General features: G+C 33.3%; 1 protein-coding gene across 8 annotated transcripts in view; it reads left to right on the forward strand.

The window, feature by feature from the left end:
• Positions 1 to 25,282, forward strand: part of LARP1B (La ribonucleoprotein 1B) — a 105,022-nt gene that overhangs the window by 72,714 nt on the left and 7,026 nt on the right. For 3 of the 8 annotated variants that reach the window (XM_032463142.1, XM_032463116.1, XM_032463151.1), the window contains exons 13-16: positions 11,454 to 11,680; positions 12,138 to 12,244; positions 21,894 to 22,054; positions 22,405 to 22,549. In XM_032463142.1, the coding sequence (XP_032319033.1) occupies positions 11,454 to 11,680; positions 12,138 to 12,244; positions 21,894 to 22,054; positions 22,405 to 22,549 (640 nt within the window). Of the gene's footprint in view, positions 1 to 11,453; positions 11,681 to 12,137; positions 12,245 to 21,893; positions 22,055 to 22,404; positions 22,550 to 25,282 lie in introns of those variants that run through there. The other 5 variants (XM_032463126.1, XM_032463137.1, XR_004313610.1 and 2 more) reach the window with 5 other exon arrangements.

Here is a 25,282-nt window from a genome sequence, read left to right on the forward strand (position 1 = left end):
ATTCCTTAAAGGAATGGTAGGATTTGCCAGTGAAGCTGTGTGGGCTTGGAATTGTTGGAATGATCTTAAATACAAATTAAATTTTTTAATAGATATAAGACTATTTAGATAATCTAGGTTATCTTAAGTTAGCTTTTGTACTTTGTATGCAAAGAATTTGTGCATTTTATGAGTGTTTTTTGATGATATTCCCTTTTTATTCTTATAATGTTTGTAGGGTCTATAGAGATACAGGCATACCTTAAAAGATGTTGTAGTTTTGGTTCCAGACCAGCACAATAAAGTAAACATCACAATAAAGCAAGTCGCGTGAGTTTTTTGGTTTCCCAGTGCATATAAAAGTTACATTTAGACTGTACTGTGGTCTATTAAGTGTGCAATAGCATTATGTCTGAAAGAAAAATGTACATACTTTAATTTAAAAATACTTTCCTGCTAAAAGATGCTAACTATCATCTGAGCCTTCAGCGAGTTGTAATTTTTTTTGCTGGTGGACAGTCTTCCCTCAGTGTTGATGGCTGCTGACTGATCAGGATTGTTTTTGCTGAAGGTTGGAGTGGCTGTGGCAATTTCTTAAAATAATAGAAAGATGAGGTTCACCAAATTGATTGACTCTTCCTTTCACAATTTCTTTGTAGCTTGCAATGCTGTTTGATAGTATTTTACCCATAATAGAGCCTTTAAAATTGAAATTAGTCCTCTCAGACCCTGCCACTGCTTTATCAACTAAGTTTATGTAATATTCTAAATCTTTTGTTGTCTTCACCAGGAGTAGATTCCATCTCAAAAAACCAGTTTCCTTGCTCATCCATAAGAAGAAACTCCTCATCCATTCAGGTTTTTTTTTTTCATGAGTTTACAGCAATTTAGTCACATCTTCAGGCTCCACTTCTAATTCTAGTTCTCTTGCTATTTCCACCATATCTGCAGTTCCTTCCTCCACTGAAGTCTTGAACCTCTTAAAGTCATCCATGAGGATTGAAATCAACTTCTTCCAAATTCCTGCTAATGTTGATGTTTTGACCTCTTCCTGTGAATCATAAATGTTCTTAATGGCATCTAGAATGGTGAATCTTTTCCAGAAGGCTTTAAATTAACTTTGCCCAGATCCATCAGAAAAATCACTATTTATGGCAGCTATAGCCTTATAAAAAGTATTTCTTAAATAGTAAGACTGGAAATTTGAAATTACTCCTTGATCAATGGGCTGCAGAATGGACTTTGTGTTATTAGGCATGAAAATGTTGCACATCTCCATCAGAGTTCTTGGGTGACCAGGTGCATTGTCAATGTGGAATAATATTTTGAAAGGAACATCTTTTTCTGAGCAATAGATCTCAACATTGGGCTTAAACCCACTATAAAGCATTTTGTAAACAGATGTGCTGTTATCCAGACTCTGTTATTCCATTTATAGACCACAAGTAGAGTATATACAGAAATCACTCTTATGGGCCCTAGGATTTTGGGGATGGTAAAGGAACATCGGCTTCAACTTAAAAGTCACAGTTGCATGAGCCCCTAACAAGAGAGTGAGCCTGTTCTTTAAAGTTTTGAAATCAGGCATTCACTTCTCACCAGATGGCATCTTTTTCCAATACAAAAATGTTTCATTTACATTGAAAATCTGCTATTTAGTGAAGCCACCTATCTTTACTAGAGCACCTGGATAATTTGCTGAAGCTCTACATCAGCACTTGCTGCTTCATCTTGCATGTTTCTGTTATGGAGATAAGGCTTTTTTCTGTAAACCTCATGAACCAACCTCTGTTAGCTTCAAACTTTTCTTCTGCAACTTCCTCACCTCTCTTAGCCTTCATAGAATTGAGAAGAGTTAGGACCTTGTTCTGGATTAAGCTTTGGCTTAAGGGAATGTTGTAGCTGGTTTGATCATCTGTTCAGACAACCAAAACTTTCTCCATAGCAGCAATAAGGTAATTTCACTTTCTTATCATTCCTGTGTTCACTTGGAATAGCACTTTGAATTTCCTTCAAGAAATTTTCCTTTGCATTCACAACTTGGCTGTTTGGCAGAGGAGGCCATCTTTTGGCCTATCTCTGCTTTTGAGATGCCTTCCTCACTAAGATTAGTCATTTTTAGCCTTTGATTTAAAGTGAGAAATGTGTGACTCTTCCTTTTATTTGGACACTTAGAGGTCTTGATAGGGTTATTAATTTGCCTAATTTCAATATTGTTGTTTCTCAGGGAATACAGAGCCCCAGGAAGGGGTAGAGACACAGGGGAACAGTCAGTTGGTTGAGCAGTCAAAGCATACACATTTATTGATTGTTTGCTTATATGAGTGTGGTTCATGGCACCCCAAAACAATTAAAAATAATAAATGAATAAATAAATAATGAATAAAAATAAAAATAGTAGCATCAAAGATCACTGATCACAGGGCACTATAACAAATAATAATGGGGAAGTTGGAAATACTGTGAAAATTACAAAAATGTTACACAGAGACATGAAGTGAGCAATGCTGTTTGAAAATGGTGCCAATGGACTTGCTTGACGTAGAGTTGCCATAAGCCTTCAATTTGTAAAACAAACAAACAAAACTTTGAATTACAATAAAGGACAGTATAATAATAAATCAATTATCCCCATATCTCCTTTCATCCCTGATATTTTTAATTTGTGCTTCTTTTTTTTCTTGTTAAGTGATCAGTTTAATACATTTTTAGAGACCTTTATTTTCATTGATCTGCGTGATTATTTCTCCTAGTAGTATTATTTTCTGCTGTTATCTTTACTTTTCCATTTTTCTCCTGGTTTGGGTTTACTTTGCTCTTCCTCTTCTAGTTTCACAAAGTGGAAGCTTAGACAATTTATTTGAGAACTTTCTTCTTTTCTATTATAAGCATTTAGTGCTACACATTTCCTTTTAAGCACTATTTTAGGTGCATCTCAGAATTTTCAATATGTTGTTTTCTCATTTTCATTCAATTCTAGATATTTTCTAATTTCTTTGTATTTTTTCTTTAACCCATCAGTTATTTAGAAGTGATTTTGTTTAATTTCTAAATATTTGGGTATTTTCCTGATATCTTATTTTTTAAGAGGAAAGTTTAAATTATTCATTTGAGACTTTTCTAATATAAGTACTTAATCATATATTTTCCTTAAGCACTGCTTTAACTGCATTTCACAGATTTTGATGTCATGTTGTAATTTTCATTACTTGCAAAAAATTCTCTAATTCCTCTTTAAACTTCCTCTTTGATCCATAGGTTATTTTGAAACGTGTTGTTTAATTTGTAAGTGACTGGAAATTTTCCTGTTATCTTTTTGTTCCTGATATTACTGATACATAATTTAATTCCATTATGATCAGAGAATATATTTTGCATGGTTCAGTTCTTCTAAATTTGTCAAGGTCTTTTTTATGAAGCACAATATGGTCGTAGTGAATGTTCCATGTACATTTGACAAGAATATTTTTTCTGCTGTTTTGGAGTGACTTACAAATTCTTAACCAGATTCAATTGGTTAATGGTGTTGGTAAGTTATATATCCTTGCAGATTTTTCGTCTACTAGCTCTGTTAGTGAGAGGAGTGTTGAAGTCTCCAACTATAAATGAAAGTTTGTCTATTTTTCCTTGCTTCATTTATTTTGAAGCTGTTTTGTTAGGTGTACTACACTTAGGTTTACTGTGTCTTCTTAGGAGTTGACCTTTATATTAGTATATGCTGCTTTCTTTATTCCCAATCATTTTTGTTGCTCTGAAATCTAATTTATCTGATTTTGATACAGCCATTCTAGCTTTCTCTTGATTATGCTTTGTATGGTATGTGGTATATCTTTTTATCCCTTTACTTTTAAGCCACCTATTTCATTATATTTGAAGTGAATTTGTCAGAGACAACATATACATTGGTCATGTTTTTTAATTCAGTCTGACAATCTTTTAATGTTGTGTTTAGACTGTTTACATTTAATATGTTTGGATTTAGATTTACTGTTTACTATTCATTTTCTGTTCTCTGCATTTTACTTCCCTGTTTCCCTTTTTCTGCCCTTTTGGGTAACAGTTGACTCTTGAGCAATTCAAGAGTCAGGGGTGCTGACCCCCACACAGTCAGAAAGTCATGTACTGCCATCTCTGCCTCAAAAACAAAAGAATTGATAAATGACTCACCCAAGGATAGGAAGCTGAAACAGATTGACTAGAACTAGGACTCAAACCCTAGTTCTTTTGATTCTGTGTATTGTGATCTCTAATTGAACACAAACTTTTCCCCATACCTATTTAATTTAAAGATCTTCAAAGTGAAGACAGGTTCTATATTTATTGAAAAAAAAAATCCTCGTATAGGTTGATCTGTGCAATTCAACCCCATGTTGTTCAAGGGTCAACTATATTTGTAATTTTTTTAAATTATATTTTAATTTATCTAGGGTGAGTTTGGCTGTATGTATCTTTTTTGTATTTTTTTTTTTTTAGCACTCCCACTAGGGATTAAGTTGCTCTAGGGACACTTAATTTTTCAGTTTATTTAGAATTATTGTTTTACTTCTACAACAGAAATGCAGAAATTTTAATTCCATACAAATTTCTTTGTGCTATAGTCATATCTTCATACATTGAAAATCCCACCAGACAATGTTTATTTTTTTATTTTTAATTATCAGGTATGTTTTAAAGAACTTAAAAGGAGAATATTTATGTATATTAAGACTTTTTTTTTATTTCTCTTGCTCTTTATTTATGATGTTCCAAGTTTCTTTCTGTTATCACTTCCTTCTGCTCGAAGTACTTTCTTTAGTAATTCTTTGAGAGCAGTTCTACTGTGATTTATAGTAGTAGTTCCTTCATCAGACAGTATCTTTATTTCACTTTCATTCCCAAAGGATGTTTTCACTGGATATAGAATTCTGGATTGACAGTTCTTTTCTTTCAGCACTTAAAACTGTCAGGCCACTTCTTTCTGGCTTCCATGATTATAAAAAGAAAAAATTTGTCATCATTCAGATTTTTCTCTCACTTGTAGTGAGTTCTTTTTCTCTAGCTACTTTCAAGATTTTTTAATTTGTCTGAAGTTGTTAGCAATTAGAGTATGATGTGTCTGGCCATTGATTTCTTTGAATAAATCCTGGATAGACTTCTCTCAGTTTCTTGAATCTGTAGGTTTATGCCTTTAGCTGAACTTTCAGAGGTTTTAAACTATTACTTCTTCAAAATTTGTTTTATTTCTGCATTCTTTCTGCTCACCTAGGCTTACTGATGTTCTAAAGGTTCCTGAGGCTTGATTAATTTTTCCAATTGTTTTTTGGCTCTGTTGATCAGATTCAATAACTGCTATTGATTCTGGCTGCTTTTAATATTTTCTCTTTATCACCTGTTGTAAGCAGTTTGCGATTGCTTTGTTGTGATTTCTTAGTGTTCTTGTACTTTAGGCTTATTGAGTTTTTGTACCTATGTGTTTTTATATTTTAAATCAAATTTGAAAAAAAATTAGCCATATTTTAAATTAGCATTTTAAATTTTAAAAATTAATAATTTTTATGTACTTTAAAATTATTTCTTTGACTCCAGTTACATATATATTAAGCTACTTCACCTCCCACAGTTCACTAATGCCCTCCTCCTGCCCCCCTAGTCATATTTTAATTTGTGTTTTGTTTTAGACAATTTCTACTCCTATGTTTTTAAGTTCATTAGACTTTTCTTCTGCAGTGTCTAATCTATTTTTAAACCCATCTAGTATGGGTTGTTTTGGTTTTTGTTCCTTGTTTTTTTTTTTAATCTCAGCTGTTGGGTTTTTCCTCTCATGAAGTTGTATTGGGTTCTTTTTTATTGCCTGTATCTCTTTGCTGTGGTCATACTTTCCTCTACCTTACTGAATACATGAAATATAGTTATAATGACTTTTTTGTAAGCAAATTTAAATCTAGTATTTGGATCCCCATCTATCTGACTGCTCTGGTTCAGTGATCAGGCAAATTTATTACCCATAGGCCAGAACTGGCCTGCCATGGTCCAATCTGGCCATATCCTTCATTTACTTATAGTCTGTGGCTATGCTACAGTGGTAAGGTTGAATAGTTTCATCAGAGACTTTATGATCTGAAAAACCAAAAAAAAGTTTCCTATCTGGCATTTATAGGAAAAGTTTGCTGAGTCCTGCTTCAGTAGCATTTTATTTACATAAAAAATAAAGTGTCCGTCCTTATATAGCATTTTTATTATCAGCCTTCAGTGAACACCAATAGCTTAATATTAAGTTCTGCTTTTATAAAGGCAATTCCTGTCTATAAAGACATTGGGGGCTATGGAGAAGGTCCATAAGCACCTGTGCAATTATTTGGTACCAATAAAATATGGAAAATCTTAAGTAGTAGAATAGTTAGCATACCTTTCAGTCCAGTGGTTATTAAACTTTGGCAAGCATCAGGTTCACTTGGAAAGCTTGTTAAAACAAATCAAAGAACTCTGCACCCAGAGTTTCTTGACTTAGTAAAATGAGGTGGGACCTGAGAATATGCATTTTTAACAAGTTCACAGGTTATGCTGATGCCACTGGTGGGACTGTACTTTCAAAATCAGTGTTTTAGCTTGATCCTCTGAAATATCAGCCCTCTCTGATTTGATACTACTTTTAGCAGAAACTGTATGGTAGACAATCACAACTGAGATTCCCTGAAGAGCAGATGGCCTGATCTTTTTGTTTTGTAAAGATTTTTTGAGGTATAATTTACATAAAATTAACTCACTTTAAGTGTATATTTTGATGAATTTCAGTAAATTTGTATACTTGTACACCAGCACTATGATTTAGTTTTAGAATTCCATCATGCTAAAAGTTTCTTCATGATCATTTGCAGTCAAGTCTCAACACTCAGCTTCAGTCTGAGGTAACTGGTGATCTGCTGACTGTATGTTTTTTTTTTACCTCCAGGAAATTTCATGTAAATGGAATCATGTGATATGTAATCAATGTGTCTTGACTTCTTTCAGTTCATATATTTTTTGAGGTTAATCCATGTTGTTGCTTAGATCAGTACTTCGCTCCTTTTTATGAGGTGGTGTTTTATAGCATGGACACACTTCATTTTGTTTACCTGTATGGCAGTTGATGGATATTTGGATTTTTTTCAGTTTGGGCTATTATGAAAAATGCTATTTTGAACATTCATGTACGAGAGATGGCCCACGAAATCTCAAACACTGTATTATTTCTTCTGTAAATACCCACTGTATATATATATTTTTATGATATCATTATTTCACATTAAATTAGTAATAATTCCTTAATATCATCTACTACTCAGTATATATTTATTGCCTCTGATTGTCTGAAATATATATTTTTCTAATTTGTTGTTTGAATCAGGACCAGACAAGGTACACATGTAGCATTTGATTGATAAGACCATTAAGTCACTCATAATCTCTAATCATTCTTCTTCTCTTCTTTTTCCATTCTAAAGATTTATTGAAGAAACTAGTTACTTTATCATAGGATTTCTTATGATTCATGTTTACCTGTGTTCTTTTATCTCCTCTATTTCGTGTGAACTGGTATTTAGATACAAATTTAGTATATTTAGGATTTTTATTTTTGTGGTGGCAAGCCTATTTCACAGGAGTTGTTTATTTCTTATTGCATCATACAATATCTTTCAGGCTCACATTTACTGATGCTATGATTGATCATTGGGTTTAGATGTTGTCAGCCTGATCTATTCATCATAAAGTTTCCCTTCACCTTTTTTAAAGATTTTTTTTTCTAGAGCAATTTTAGGCTCATAGCAAAATTAAGAGCAAGATATAGAGATTTCCCATTTACTCCTTGACCCCAACTTGCTTAGCTAAAGCCCATGTGGTGAAAGATGTGCCTTCCTCATAGCAATGTCCCACACCAGAGTGGTACATATGTTACAAATGAGGAGCCTACACTGATAGATCATAATCACTGAAACATCATAATCACTGAAAGTCTATAGTTACATTAGCGTTTACTCTTGGTGTTGTACATTTCACTGGCTTGTAAATGTATAACCAGATGTAGCCATCATTATAGTAGCATACATGGTATTTCACAGCCCAGAAAATCCTCTTTGGTCCACCTGTTCATCCCTCCCTACCCACAACCCCTTGAAACAACTGGTCTTTTTTATTATCTCCATAGTTTTCCTTTTCCAGAATGTCAAATAGTTGAAATCATACAGTATATAGCCTTTTCAAATTGGATTCCTTCACTTAGTAGTATGCGTTTACAGTTCATCCATGTCTTTTCATGGTTTGATCACTTGTTTATTTTTAACACTGGGTACTATTCCATTGTCTGGATATACTACAGTTTATTTACCCATTTGCCTAATGAAGGACATCTTGGTTGCTTCCAAGTTTTGGCAATTATGATTAAAGCTACTATAAACACTCATGTGCAGGTTTTTGTGTGAACATAAGTTTTCAGCTCCTTTGGGTAAGTACCAAGGAGGGCAGTTGCTAGATTGTATGGTAAGAGCATGTTTAGTTTTGCAAGAAACTTCCAAACTGTCTTCCAAGGTGGGTGTACTATTTTGCATTCTTACCATCAATGAATGAGAGTTCCTGTTGCTCCACATTCTCACCAGCAGTTAGTGTTGTCAGTATTCTGGATTTTAGCTTTTCTAATATGTGTGTGTAGTAGAATCTCATTGTTGTCTTTCTTTCAATTCTCTGATGATATATGATGTGGAGTATCTGCATATGCTTATTTGCCATGTATATATCTTCTTTAGTGAGATGTTTTTCCAGGTCTTTGGCCCATTTTCTAATCAGTTTTTTTTTTTTTTAAACTGTTGAGTTTTAAGAGTTCTTTGTATATTTTGGACAGTAGTCCCACCAAGTCTCTTGCAAATACTTTCTGCCGTTCTGTGCCTTGTCTTCTCATTCTCTTGTCAGTGTTGTTCCCAGAGCAAAAGGTTTTTGTTTTAATTAAATCCAGCTTATCAGTTATTTGTTTCGTGGGTTGTGAAATCTCTAGTCAACATTTTACCAAATAATTTTAGCAACTAATGATGAACATTCCCTTGATCCTCTATTTCATTAGAGTTGCAAAGTAGTCATCTTCTAATTCTGTCATTTCTTCTGTGTTTCTTACCTAGAATTCTATGTATAAGAATATTTTTATCAACTTTGTTTACCTGAAATTCAGTTTTTACCTTAAGAATGGAAGGATATATTCTTATTTCTTTCTTTGTATTCAGTTTATCATCTTCAGAGCAACCTAGAAATATGATTAAGTTTTAAAATACCATTATGAACTGATGGAATGTATTTATGTGTTTTAATTCAATTCAGTCATCGTTTTTAGTGATAATATCAGTTCATTTTTGACCACTGTATTCCCCTAAAGTTTCTTCTATTCTTCATGAACTATGCTAATATTTTCATTTTAAACTTCATTGCTTTGTGGCTCAAGATTTCCTCGACTCATATAATACTTTGTGCTTCAGACTGTTTTTTCAGGAGACCGGATCAGTGGGAAATAGAATTTAGAGACCATAATCTGGATGCTAGGAAGCTTACTGTTTCTGAGTTATTGCTCCTAGCTCTTTGAATATTTCTTTTACAAGGACATTGGATTTAATATGTTTTTCAGTGTGTGATCGTATTTTTATCTCTGAGATTTTGTATCTTTTTGCTATACAGATAAATGGCATTAACACGATTGAGTTAAGTGTATCAGTCATTTGGTGGGGATATACTTTTCCCCAGGCACAATTGTAGACACTGGTATAGTAATATAAGGTTGTGGCCCTTGCTTTCAGGGAAGCACTGGGACTTACTGTTAGCATCTAATGGAATGTTTTGTAAGAAAATTAATTTTAACTTCATAATTTAAAAAAAATAAGTAGATAAAATGCAGAGGTTTCACCAGAAAGAATAGATTAATTCTGTTGGCAGAAGATTTTCAAGAATGCTACACATTCCCAGGGAAAGTAACATTTGTTCTGGATATTAAAGGGATGATATGAAGCCACCTGGATGTAAAAAGATGAGGGGAAGGGACTTTTAGTTAGAGCAAAAGCATATAAAAAGACATGAAGCAAGAAAACGGGAACAAGAAGTAGGTTGCTATTTGGGGCACCAAAATTGAAGTGGAGAATGACAATTGATGAAGCAAAATCAGGAAATTTTTATGTGCCATAGTAAAGAGCCTCAACTTCTCCTAAAGCCAAAAGAGAAACACTGAAAGATTTTTAATAGAAATATGAAACTACCTAATTTGCTCCTCAGAATAATCATTCTGGTTATAGTAAGGAAAATGAATTGGGAGGAAAATTGTTAATACAGGAATACTAGTAATAGAGTGGGTAAGTTCACTTTTGAATTTACAAACTTGTGTCTAGAATAGTGCTTTACATATAATAGGCATTCAGTAATATTTGTTGAATGAACAAAAAGTTATTGTATGAACCAAAAGAGGTTGATAAGTCTGAAGAAAAACCATATAGAACTAAAGCTTATATTTTTGATATTACTATTTGCTCATCTGCTTATTTAGTATCTTACCTTAAGATTTTCACAAACTTGTAAGTAAAACAATCTAACAGAAGAACAGTCAAAAAGGCAAGTTCACAAAAGGGAAATTTGAATGATGACTGTATCTATGAAAATACACTCAACTTACTAGGAAATACAAATACCATTTAAATCCCATGAGATGGAAAAAAATATTTAAAAGTCTAAACAAAAACCAGTCTTAGCCAGGATGTTAAATTGCTGGGACTTTTATATGCTGCTGGTTGAAGTATAAATTGATAAAACCACTATAGAACTCAGCTTGGCAATCAGTATTTAGTGAGTCAGAAGATACATGTGCCATTTGACTCAGCATTTCCATTTCAACTATAAACCCTAGAGAAATGCTCACACATATACAAAGAGACATGTTCAGCAATGTTCATTGAAGCATTTTTGATTATACCAAAAATTTGGAAATAACTTAAGTGTCTTAAGGATAATGAGTAATTTTTGATAGTTGTATAACAGTTTGATATTCTTCAGTGAAAATGAGTAAACCAAAGCTTTATGAATAGAACTTGAATAATCTTCTCAAACAAAATATTGACCAAAAAAGGCTGCAAAATGATAATATAGTGTGATACCACATATATAAAGTTAATTATGCAAAATTATATTATATATATTATATATATATAGTAATAGATAAAAATACCAAATTTAAGAGCCTGGTTATCTCTGAGGAGGAAAAGCAAAATGGGATTAGGAAAGGTTACACAATGGGCTTTAACTTCTTTTTCTTTAATAAATAAACCAGAAAGAATGCAAAATTAAAATTTAGTAAGTGATATGTAGAGAAGTGTTTTTTAAAATTCTTTCTTATATATTTGAAATGTTTCTAATGAAAAAATCCTCTGAGTTTAGAGAATTTTAGAATTTTCCTTCTTCTCAAAGTAAAATATTCTCCTAGCACCCAAATATTTTAACAGGTTTTTATTTTTCAGATTTGACTGATGAACTAGCTCAGAAACTGTTTGATGTTTCAGATGTGTCTTCAGCAACAACTGCCCATTCATTGCCTACAGCAGTTCCGCGATCTCCTACAATTTATCCTGCCAGGGCAGCCAAAACACCTCGAACACCCAGATTACAAGATCCAAATAAAACACCAAGATTTTATCCTGTTGTTAAAGAACCAAAAGCCGTTGATGTAAAGGTACACAAAACACCAGGACTATAAAGCCTGCATTTTATATACTTTAACATTACAAAATGAGACTTTTTAGTTTCTATCACAGTAAAAGAAAAAAAAGTACATTTTAGATTGCAAGAATTCATTTAAAAATGATATTTTACCATAGCAGTGTTTTCTCAGGTTGAGGAATAACTTCTTTACCATGGGTAGTGTAATTAAAGACGATCAGAAGGTATAATGAAGACTCATTCTATTGTATTTCCTTTAATCTGTGTGTTGAAACCTAGCAAACAGCCTTGTTTGTTAAGTTTTGTAACTTGTGTGTGAGATGTTTGAGTTTTGTGACTTCATATGATTTCATAATGTGTCATCCACAATATGAAAATGTTTGAGTTGGTTTACAGTCAGAGGGTTTTAATTTATTTGTGAGGTTCACACTACTGAAAGTAATTGCAATGTTTGACTTCTTTTTCCTTAGAGTCCAAGAAAGAGAAAAACAAGACATAGTACAAATCCTCCTCTAGAGTGTCATGTTGGCTGGGTAATGGATTCCAGAGATCATGGGCCAAGAACATCCTCTGTCAGGTACTGTATTTGTCAAACATTGTTTTGTTTTTGATTTTAAGTTTGTTGAAAACAGTTACTAATTAGATATTTGGGAATATTTAAGAATTAGTATGTTAGCAAATTATTGAACAATGAAAACAGTAAAACAAGAAGCCAAAGAAGATAAGTGGGACAGTTTTACAATAAGTACATTAAGGAATAATTCAGTAGGACATTTTTTTTTCCCATTTAAAGTAATTTCCACAAATGTATACTCTTATTAAAAATATTTAGGTCTATGAAAGTTACTATCTTTGGAAAGATTCCAGATTTTTTGTAGCACAGTAGGTTCTTATTGTGCTAAACAATCTACTCAACCTATATAAAGGATATGGAAATAAAACACATTAATAGTTCAGAATTTTTCCTTTTGGGGGAAATAATTTATATTAACTGGTTATTAACAGTAAGTGATTTTTCTTTTAGCTTTAATTTTTAAAAAATACTATTATTTACCTAAAAAGAGATGATAGAGCAAACCTTTTACAATGCCAGTGAAATCCAACAGAGTATGGCTGTTTTGTGCTGTAGAGTGGATACAGAGGTGATTTACTAATTGCTTTTTGTCTCTTGAAAACGTATCCTGTATTTGTGAAGATATTTTCAGAATAATTATCTGAACAGCTTTCTAACTGAAAAATGAGCTTTAGGAAAGTTTTTTTTTTTTTTTTTTTGACTGGTTACTATAAGGTAAGAATTAGTTTCATTCAAGGAAAAGCTAGGAAATTTATCATGATCTGAAAATCTCCAAGTCTTTTCAGTGATACTTATTTGGTACTTTTACATTTTGTTCTCATTGGATATATTGTCTTTAAAATATGTACGTATTCTTCTTGGGCACCTATTGTATACTAATAGTTATTTTGTGTTCTAAGTCATTTTGACAGTTTGTTTCCCAGGTTTTTTAATTGGAGCAGTATAGTTAAGAGATCAATAGGTAATGGTGAAAAGTGTTGCACTTATATATAGCAGGAAGCAAGATAGATACAGTCCCTACTTTACTGGATCTTAATTCAGAGATGACAGACAAGTCTGCAATTACAATAATGAGGGGTGAAATTTTTTTAATTGACTTATCTTTTACAGCAGTTTTAGGTACACAGCAAAATTGAGTGAAAAGTACAGAGTTCCCTTATGCCTTTCTGCTTCCCACATCACAGCCTCCCCACTGTGAGCATTCATATCCTTGGACCATCTATATTAATGTAATTATTGGTGTGATTAGGTTTAAATCTATTATCTTATATTCTTTGTTCTTTTTTCCTACTTTCTTTTGAATCACCTTACTTTTTATAATGCATCTGTTTTATCTCTACTATTGACTTCTTGTTATATCTCTTATTTTTTACTGGTCTTCTTGGGTTTGAAATATACATTTTAACATATAGACTACTTTCAAATAATATACCATTACATGTATAATATAAGAATCTTACAACAGTAAAGTTCTGTTGCCTCCTCTTTTGTGCTGTATTTTGTTATTATTTTTTATTTAGACAGTTATCTTTTAAAGCAATTAACATGAAAAAGGAAATTTTAAAAATATTCTTTTTACCATTTTCAATGCTTTTCATTTGTTAACCATTTCTTGTGTAGGTCTATTGGCAGTGAATTCTGTTAGCTTTTGTTTATCAGAAAAAGGATTCTTCTTTTCATTTTGAAAGACATTCTCATTGAATATAGAATTCTATGATGGATCTAGGTATGGCTACAGATTCATAGCTTATTCTGTAGGCAATGAGTTCTAAGTGCCAAAAGTGATATGATTTAGTTAAATGGTTTTTCAGACTTTTTAGTCTAAGAAACTCTTTATTCTTTTAAAAATTACTGAGCACCTCAAAGAACTTTTGTTTATGGGAGTTATATAATTAAAAAATAAAAAAATAAATTGAGTTATAAAGTAAAACAAAAAAATTTGAATACTCATTTAAATAACATAATAAAGCTATTATATGTTAATGTAAATAACATATCTTTATAAAGTATAATTATATTTCTCTAAACAAAAATTCCTGAATAGAGAGGTATTGTTTTAAAGTTTTGCGTATTTGTTGGGGGAGGGTAGAACTCAGTGTGCTTAGCATGCACGAGGTCCTGGATTCAATCCCCAGTACCTCCATTTAAACAAATAAACAAGCAAATTAATAACTTAATCCCCCCCCAAAAAAGTTTTGCATATTTGTTCAGTGTTTCACTTAATATGAGGTAACTAGATTCTCATATGTTTCTATATATAAAATGCTTATAATTTGTTTTTTGTTATTGTTGAAGTATAGGAATAAAATCTAGGAAAAGGAGGAGTATTTTATAGCCTTTTTGGATCATTGTTGGTATTCTTTGCTATTATATCAAAGCTGAACAAGTGGCAGTTTTTTTTAAAGTTAATTGCAATATGGAATCTGAAACCATATATCAATGACCTTTTTATACCCAGGAAGTTTTTATACTCTTACATTAAAAGCCATTGGACTATCCTACACTTTGAATGGATCTTTTTGTCTGTGCATGCTTTTGTAACATCATGCATTGGTCATTTGGAAATATTGATTGACTGAGTTATGCAGACTTCTAAATGTTGACTTACCTCAAAATGCAATTTCAAAAAAAAAAAATGACATTAAAAAAATAACCACAAGGGAGAGTAATGTCAGGAAGATAGCAGAGGGGGAAAGAACAGGAATCCTTCTCACCACTTAGACAATTTTACTAGCAGAAACTGTCGGCATTGACTATTATGGAATTGTATAGTCTACTTGAACACATATAGCTTCCAGGGGAAAGCTTGTCTTGTAAATTATTAATACTGGTTGATGTCAGCCTTTGATCCTCTAGTAGCATTTCCCACCCCCGCCTCAGCCCTGTGACAGGTATTTGGGAAGATGGCAACCCACATTTCTGGTATGGCTTGCTGGATCCAGAATAGGCAGGAAGGACCATATCCTCCAAATATTGGAGTTCTGTGTTTTGACTGCTAATTGCCGCTTAGCAACAAAGTGCAGACATAGTCTGGTGGCCATTGTTTCGTCTCACTGTGTGACTGTCCTTTTTATTTGTTTTTTGATGTTCAGAAACGACTGCTAATAGCAGTAAATTTAGAAAACTACCACCCATGCCCAAGGACAGCTGTAGGCTCGGAAAAGACCTTAGGAGAATTTAAGCTTTCACCTCAGGCTTGTCCCAGCACAGAAGCACCCTGCAACAATTGAAAAACAAACAAACAAACAAACAAAAAACAGGAAACCCAGGGGAAGAGGGAGCATCTGATTTCCAGAGTTACCACATCATAAGATTCAAATGTTCAGCATTCAACAAAAAATCACAAGCCTTAAAAAAAAAGAAATAAGAAAATATGGCCCATTTGAAGGAACAAAATTAATAGACAGAAAATGTACCTGATGAAGCTTGGATGCCATTTTTTCTAGGCAAAGTCTCTAAAACAGCTATTTTAAAGATATTCAGAAAGCTAAAGGAAGATATGGGTAAAAATAGAAAAACAATGTATGAAGAAAACAAGATCATCAATAAAGAAATAGAAATTTTACAGAGGACCCAGAAAGGAATTCTGGAGAAGAAAATATAATAACTGAAATGAAAAATGCATCAGAGTGTTCAAAAGCAGATTTCATCAAACAGAAGAAAGAAGAATCAGCAGACTTAAAGATGGGGCAATTTAAAATTATCAAGTCTGAGGAACAGAAAGCATGAAGAAAAAATAAATAGTATCTAAGGGACCTGTAGGACACATAAACTGAACCAATACATACATTGTGGGAATCTCAGTAGGAAAGGAGAAAAAAGGCGCTGAAAGAATAGTGACAGAAAACCTCCCAATTTGATGAAATATATGAATCTACAAATCTGATAAGCTTAATGAACTTGAGGTAGGATTAAACCCACAGAGACTCGCACCAAGACATAATATAATCAAACTGTTAAAAATCAAAGACTAAGAGGAAATCTTGAAAGCAGCAAGAGAGAAGAGACTCATCACATACATGGAGTCCTTACTAAATGTATCAGCTGAACTAAGAATTCCATATCTGGCAAAACTGCCCTTCAGAATTGAGAGAGATATTCAAAGATAAACAAAGCGTGAGGGAAAAGAAAAGGAAATGATATATTGATTTGGAAAGAAGAAATAAAACTGCTTTTGTTCACAGATGACATGATTGCGTATGTAGGAAGTCATAAATAATGAACAAAAACTCCTGGAACTAATAAATAATTATAGCAAGATTACAGGATACATCATTAACATATAAAAGTCAATCACTTCCTATATACTAGCAATAAACTAGTAGAATTTGAAATTAAAAGTGAAATACTATTTATCATCCACCAAAAAGAAATAGTTAGGTATAAACCTAACAGAATATGTACAAGATTTATATGAGGAAAACTATAAAACTCTGATGAAAGGAATCAAGAAACTAAATGAATGGAGATATGTTCCATGTTCAAAGATAGAAAGACTCAATATTGTCAAGATGTCAGTTTTTCCCAACTTGATCTACATATTCAATACAATTCCAATAAAAAAATCCCAGGAAGTTATTTTGTGCATATTAACAAACTGATTCTCAGGGAGGTGGGCATAGCTCAGTGGTAGAGCACATGCTTAGCATACACGAGGCCCTGGGTTCAATCCTCAATACTTCCATTTAAAAACAAAAATTGATTCTGAAGTATATGATGAAGCAAAAGACCCAGAATAGCCAACACAATATTTGAAGAGAAGAACAAAGTTATAAAATTGATACTACTTGGCTTCAAGACCTATTATAAAGCTACAATGATGAAGACAGTGTGATATTGGTGAAAAAATAGACAAATAGATGAATGGAACAGAATAGAGAGCCCAGAAATAGACCCACATAAATATAGTCAAATGGTCTTTGACGAAAGGACCAAAGGCATTACAATGGAGCACAGATAATCTTTCTAACTAATGGTGCTGGAACAGTTGGACATCCACATGCAAAAAATAAGTATAAACATAGATCTTACACCCATCACAAAAATTAACTCAAAATGGATCACAGACCTAAATGTAAAACACAAAACCATAAAACTCTTAGAAGATAAGAGGAGAAAATCTACCTGATCTTGGGTTTGGTGATGACTTTTTAAATATGACACCAAAAGCAAAATTCATGAAGGAAGAAATAGATAAGCTGGACTTCATTAAATGAAAAACTTTTGCTCTGGGAACAACACTGACAAGAGAATGAGAAGACAAGGCACAGAACGGCAGAAAGTATTTGCAAGAGACTTGGTGGGACTACTGTCCAAAATATACAAAGAACTCTTAAAACTCAACAGTTTAAAAAAAAAAAAAACTGATTAGAAAATGGGCCAAAGACCTGGAAAAACATCTCACTAAAGAAGATATATACATGGCAAATAAGCATATGCAGATACTCCACATCATATATCATCAGAGAATTGAAAGAAAGACAACAATGAGATTCTACTACACACACATATTAGAAAAGCTAAAATCCAGAATACTGACAACACTAACTGCTGGTGAGAATGTGGAGCAACAGGAACTCTCATTCGTTGATGGTAAGAATGCAAAATAGTACACCCACCTTGGAAGACAGTTTGGAAGTTTCTTGCAAAACTAAACATGCTCTTACCATACAATCTAGCAACTGCCCTCCTTGGTACTTACCCAAAGGAGCTGAAAACTTATGTTCACACAAAAACCTGCACATGAGTGTTTATAGTAGCTTTAATCATAATTGCCAAAACTTGGAAGCAACCTAAGATGTCCTTCATTAGGCAAATGGGTAAATAAACTGTAGTATATCCAGACAATGGAATAGTACCCAGTGTTAAAAATAAACAAGTGATCAAACCATGAAAAGACATGGATGAACTGTAAACGCATACTACTAAGTGAAGGAATCCAATTTGAAAAGGCTATATACTGTATGATTTCAACTATTTGACATTCTGGAAAAGGAAAACTATGGAGATAATAAAAAAGACCAGTTGTTTCAAGGGGTTGTGGGTAGGGAGGGATGAACAGGTGGACCAAAGAGGATTTTCTGGGCTGTGAAATACCATGTATGCTACTATAATGATGGCTACATCTGGTTATACATTTACAAGCCAGTGAAATGTACAACACCAAGAGTAAACGCTAATGTAACTATAGACTTTCAGTGATTATGATGTTTCAGTGATTATGATGTATCAGTGTAGGCTCCTCATTTGTAACATATGTACCACTCTGGTGCTAGATGTGGTGAATGTTGATAGTGGGGGAAGCTGTGGTGTGGGGAGCCAGAATACAGAGGGTTTAGGGAAAGCTCAGTACCTTCCACTCAGTAACCCTAATGTTGCCCTAAAAGATAAAGTCTATTAAAAAAAAAAAAAAAGCTGAAGGAGTTCATCACCACTAGACCTTCTCAGCAAGAAATTGTAGTCCTTAGCTTGAAACGAATGGACACTAGACAGTAACATGAAGCCGTATGAAGAAAGAAAGACCTTTGGTAAAAATGCAATTTAATTTGCAACTCCAGTTTCAACTTTCTATGTGATTTAAAAGACAAATGCATTAAAAAAATTAATCTATGTTGGGTATACAGTATATAAATATGTAATCTATGACATCAGTAATAGAAAGGGGAAAACAGAAGTGTATAAGAGCAGAGTTTTTGTTAAGTGTAATCTTCATGATAACCACAAAAAAAATCAATAGAATATATATAAAAGGAAATGAGAAGGGAATCAAATATTTCACTCAAAAGAAAAAGAAACAACACAAAAGCAGGCAGTAACAGAGGAAGTGAGGGACAATAAATCTATAAGGCACATAGAAAACTAATAAAGTGGTAGGTGCCTCCTTATCAGTAGTTACTTCAAATGTAAATAGATTGTATTTTCCAGTCAGAAGACAGAGATTGGCAGAATGGTATAAACACATGATCCAACTATATATACTGTCTACTGGAGACTTAGATTCAAAAACACAAATAGATTGAAAGTGAAATGGTGGTAAAAGATGCAAATGTAAGAGAGCTGATATTTTAATATCAGACAAAATACACTTTAAATCCAAAAAGAATTATAACGGATAAGGACATTATATATTAATTGAAGTTCAGTATAAAAGAATATATAACAGTTATAAACATTTATGTAACTAATAGCAGCTGCTCAAGATATATGAAGCAGAAATTGATGGAATTGAGAGGAGAAATAAACAATTCTACAAGAATAGTTGGAGATTTCAATACCCTGCTTTCAATAATGCATAGATCGACCCAACATAAGATGAGTAACAAAATAGAGGACTTGGATAACACTATAAGCAATTAGAACTAACAGACATTTATAGAATATTTCAACCAACAACAACAGAATACAAATTCTGAAGTACACATGGGAAATTCTCCACAATAGACCATGTGTTAGGCCATAATAGAAGTTTCAGTAGAAGTATCACACAAGCTATCTTCTTTTACCTCAGTGGGATGATGTTAGAAATCCTTAACAGAAGGAAAACTGAAAATGTGGAGATTAAACAATACATTTTTAAGCAACTCCTAGGTCAAAGGAGAAATCATGATGGAAATTAGAAAATACAGTTGGCCTTCCACATCCATGGATTCTGCATCTGTGGAGGGTTCTGTAACTAATCCCTCACAAATACTGAGGACTGACCGTACTTAGAGATAAATGAAAACAGAAACACAGCGTACCACATCTTATGGGGTGCAGGGGAAGCAGTGCTTAGAGGGAAATTTGTAGCTATAAATGCCTACATTTAAAAAGAAGAAAGATCACAAATCAATAACATAACATTATACCTTAAGGAACTTAAAAAAGAAGAGCAAACTAAATCCAAAGATAGCAGAAGGAAGGAAATATCAAAGGTTAGAGCAAAGATAAACAATATAGAGAAGAAAACAACAATAGAGAAAATCAATGAAACCAAAAGTTGGTTCTTTGAGAAGATCAACATAACTGACAAACCCTTCTTTAGCTAAACTGCCAGGGGACAAAAGAAGATGCAAGTAACTAAAATCAGAAATGAAAATGGAGATTTTACTACTGACCTTACAGAGAGAAAAAGGATTCTAAGAGAATACTATAAAAAATTATACGTCAACAAATTAGGTAACCTGGAAGAAATGCATAAATTTATTTAAACATATAAATTACCTAAGCTGATTTAAGAAGAAATAAAAAATTCAACCTACCTATAAGAAGTAAAGAGATCAAATCAGTAATCAAAAATCCGTAACAAAATTCTAGACTAAATGGCTTCATTAGTGAATTCTACCAAATATTTGAAGATTTAACACTAATCCTTCTCAGTTTTTTTTTTGAGAAATTGAAGAGAAGGGAATGCTTATTCTCTGAGGCCATGAGATCTCTACCGTCAAGACTCAGTTACCTCCTAATACCATCACATTGGAAATTAGGAATTCAACAAATATTTAGTTGATAACAGCAGCCATCGTACTTTGATGTGCTGTTAAAGTGCTTTCTCCCCCTTAACTATTACAATAAAAAACAAAACATATAACATAAAATTTGCCATCTTAACTATTTTTGAGAATATGGTTTGGTAGTGTTAAGTATCTTCACGTTGCTGTAAACATCTGCAGAACTTTTTCATTTTGCAAAACTACAGCTTCTTTCCCCATTTTGTCACACACAGTAAGTAAGACATGTACTCAAGGGCTGAAATTTCATAAAGTTACTTTTTTTTTTTTCTTCAGCAAGGACATCCTAAGTTGAAACTGGCATTTAAAAAAAAATTCAAGTACATAGCAGTGAATAATACAACCACTAGTAACCACTGCCTGGGTTTACATTAACAGTTTTATACATCATTGCTTTAGCACTATCAGCACAAATGTGAACACAGTGAAAAGGGCAAATAATATCTTAGTATTATTATGAAAATAGTTTTGATTTTGCAGACTTTCTGAAAGGTTTTTGGGAACCCCTCCAAGCATCTACAGACCACATGTTGAGAACCATTTTTTTAGATCAGTCTTAGACAGATCATTTTGGTGGCAGAAAGAGGAGAGAGATTGGAAAAACAAGGAGACCAGTTAATTCAAGTGAAAGAGGAGGAAAGCCTCAATTTGAATAATGAAGTGCAGATGAGAAAGAAAAGATATAGGCGAAATATCAGAAATGGAATAGATTTACAGAATTGCAAGTGTGTCTTTGGGATAATGAAATTATTGCCTTTGTACCAGGTTTTATCCCTTGTTTCTGCTGATTCAGTGTATATCATTAACCTAATTACTTATGAAGACTGAAAATTTCCCTGCTAACATAAGAAAAATAAACTAATCTAAACTAAATTAATAATGGATCTAGAAGAGGAATAAGCTAATTATTTAATTATGTGCTTCTACTTACAGTTTTAGTTTGAGAATTTATGACTATGTTCTTTATCAACTTTGGAATTTACCCATGTATTGAACATAAATAGCAATTCATATGTAGATCTGTATGTTCAGTAGTTTAGGTGAGTTTTGGGGACTAATGTCTTTTCCACTGCTCAGACTCTCAGTAACAAATAGTTCAAATTGGTTTAAGCACTTGGTTCTTGATATTTCAGTTTGAACACATTTTCCCCCTCCTCAAACAGCAGTTCAAATGCTTCGCCTTCAGAAGGTGCACCACTAGTAGGAAGTTATGGATGTACTCCTCATTCATTCCCGAAGTTCCAGCACCCTTCTCATGAACTTTTGAAGGAAAATGGCTTTACCCAACAAGTATACCACAAGTATCGTCGAAGATGCCTAAGTGGTAAGATACCTTCCTTTGTATATCTATATTTAAAATTAAAATATAATTCTAAAAAATTAAAATTGTGACATTTAATATCAGGTTAAAATATTCTTCTGTTACAATTTCCTTAAGTAGATGTGCTTATATATATATTCTTTATTCATGTATTTTGTACTTTAGACATATTACGAAGTAAAGTTTAGTATATCTTATTACTATTGGCAAATACGTAAATTTGAGCAATGTGTCAGAAAATGGATTATTAGTTCTTTGTTTAGAAGAAACCCAAATACGTTTTGAGGATTCATGTTTCGGCTTTATTTTTTTTTAAGTTATATAAAACATCTGCTGTTTTGATTTTTTTCCAGAGAGAAAACGCTTGGGAATTGGCCAGTCCCAAGAAATGAATACCCTCTTTCGTTTCTGGTCCTTTTTCCTCAGAGATCATTTCAATAAAAAAATGTATGAGGAATTTAGACAACTTGCTTGGGAAGATGCAAAAGAAAATTACAGGTCAAATATTTTCTCATGTTTTTACACTTGGAGTTTTTTAAAAATACTAAAAACTAGTACTGAAGTAGCCTGATTTTGAATTGTGAAACCGAAGAGAGGGCTATATTTAAGTTGTCTGTTGCTGCATAGCATATTACCCCAAAACTCAGAAGCTTAAAACAGCGAACGTTTATTAGTTCACAGTTTCTGAAGGTCAAGACTCCAGAAACAGCTTAGTTGGATGGCCCTGGCTCAGGTCTCTTATAGGACTGCAGTCAAGGTATTGGACAGGGCTGCAGTCTCTGAAGACTTAACAGGCTAGAGGATCCTCTTCAAGCTCATTTGCATGGGTGTTGGCAGGAAGCTTCAGCACCTCACCAAATAGGCCTCCCCGTAGGGCATTTCACAACATGACTTCACCCAGAGTGAATGATTTAAGAAACGGGGAGAACTTCCAAGATGGAAGCCTCAGTGTCTTATATAACCTGTACTTGTAAGTGACATCACTTCTGTCATGTTAATAGTGTTCACACAGACCAGCCCTGGTACAGTGTGGAAGGAGACTAACACAGAGTTGCTCGTATCGAGAGGTAGGATTATTTGGAACCATCTTAGGGTCTGATACAAAGGCCAAATGAAATTTAAAAGAGAGATTTTTCTCATTCTTGTTCCCACCATTACAGATTTATCTTGGATGTGGATATACATCCCCAAGTTGATACATGCTTAGAGCCAAACCAGTTGTTAAGATTCCTTGAGTCCAGAAAAAGTAAGGCCTCTCATGGTACATCCTGACTCACCTGTTCAATCTCGTTTTTTCCTACAACAGTTGACCCTTGAGCAATATGGGTTTCAACTGCATAGGTCCTTATATGCAGATCTGAAAAATCAGTATTAAATACTACAGCACTGCATAATCCGTGCTTGATTGAATCTGCTGATGAGGAACTGAAGATACAGAGGAACCATGTATATGTGAAGGGCCAACCTTAAGTTGCACTCAGATTTCTGACTGGGAGCGTTGGAGCTCTTAACCCTCATACGTTGAAGGGTCAGCTGTAGTCTTCCAGGCCACAGTAGTACTGAAATACATACTCTGCAAATGAACTGAGCTCTGTAGCCTCTAGACATCTGTACATATTTTTACCTCTGCTTGCTCTTCTCTTCTTCCTCCCTCTGCTTTGCTAACTCTTCTTTTTTGCCCAGATTAGATCTTGCTTCCTTGAGAAATGTTTAGGGTTAAGTTTGTGCCTGTAGGACTGAGTTGAGACCAGACCAAGAGGGAGAGAAGCAACATGAAATGGACTCATGCAAGCTTTTTATTCCTGGGAAAAGGGAGGAAGGAAAGATGAGATGGAAGCAGAAAAAAGATAATTTCCCACTGAATATTTACCTGAATTTACCCTTCTTCAGTTTCTAAAAATAGATTCCTCTTGTAAATCTCAAATAAGAATATATTATTAATCAGATATTGTGGTATTCAAGAGGAATACAAGATGTTACAAATAAATTTTTCTGAAAAAAATTTACATTTGCACTGACTTGTGTAAAAATAAAGCCCATTTAATTTTCATCTAGAATCTTTATCAGATAAAGGAATGACAGATACATGGCATGTGTACCTCTGTTTCCCTCTCCTCTGTCCATTACTGACATCTTTAATCATCCCAGCATTGTTTAATATTGTTCTTGAATTCAGATTTATAGTCTTTATCACAGCTTTAATAGCTTCTGCCAGTTTACCAAACTTGGCACAAAAGGCAAAATTTGCCATTTCTGATCTCAGTGTTCTCATTCAGACTATGGTTTTCTACCCACTAGTGGGTTGTGAAATCAGTTTAGTGGTTGTGACTTACTTAAAAATACAGTGGAAAATATAAGACTACACTGATCATAGTAGGATTAATATGTATTATAATTCATACATGCATACAAATTTAAGAATTACTTGCAAAGCTTATATATGCTTTTTTTTTTTTTTTAACTTTTTGCTTGTGAGGGGAGGTAGTTAGGTTTATTTACTTATTTTTAGAGGAGGTGCTAGGGATTGAACTCGAGACCTTGTGTATGCTAAGAAAGTCCTTTACCACTTGAGCTACACCCTCCCCCACTTATATATGCTTTTATGTACACACACATATATGTGAGTGATGTGTTGACTTGGTCACAAGGTAAAATATTTTATTACTATTGGATTTAGAAAAGTATGAAAGCCTCTGTTATAATTAATCTTAGTTTATTTAGCTATTTAGGCACACAATTTGTTTGTTCCTCAGGACATTCTATTAACTATTCTGATCCCATTTCTACCCAAGTCTAGATAGAGAGTTCCTATTCTTTGTTCCTGTGGTATTCTGTGTATGTTTCTAATTGCTTTTTAAAACAATTTTCTAATTTGGTCTGTTTCTGCAGTATTCATAACTAGACTGGATTAGCTACTCCTTAGAAAGTATAGCACAGTGGTTAAGCACCTGAAGGCTTTGAAATCAAACCTGGTTTTGAGTCCCAGCTCAGTAACTTACTGTGACCTTGGCAAGTTATAATCCCAGTAAGTTTTAGGTTCTTTTTAAAGTGAAGAGTGTATAGCTCAAGTAGTAGAGCGCATGTTTAGCATGCACAAGGTCCTAGCTTCATTCCCCAATACCTCCTCTAAGAAAACAAATAAATAAAGCCAATACCCCCCACACACAAAAAAAGAATAAAGTGGGGGGAAATTATGGTAGGTAGATACCCTCATAGGGTTGTTGTGAAGAT

Source organism: Camelus ferus, chromosome 2, assembly GCF_009834535.1.
Source record: "Camelus ferus isolate YT-003-E chromosome 2, BCGSAC_Cfer_1.0, whole genome shotgun sequence".
In the NCBI taxonomy this organism is placed as follows: domain Eukaryota; kingdom Metazoa; phylum Chordata; class Mammalia; order Artiodactyla; family Camelidae; genus Camelus; species Camelus ferus.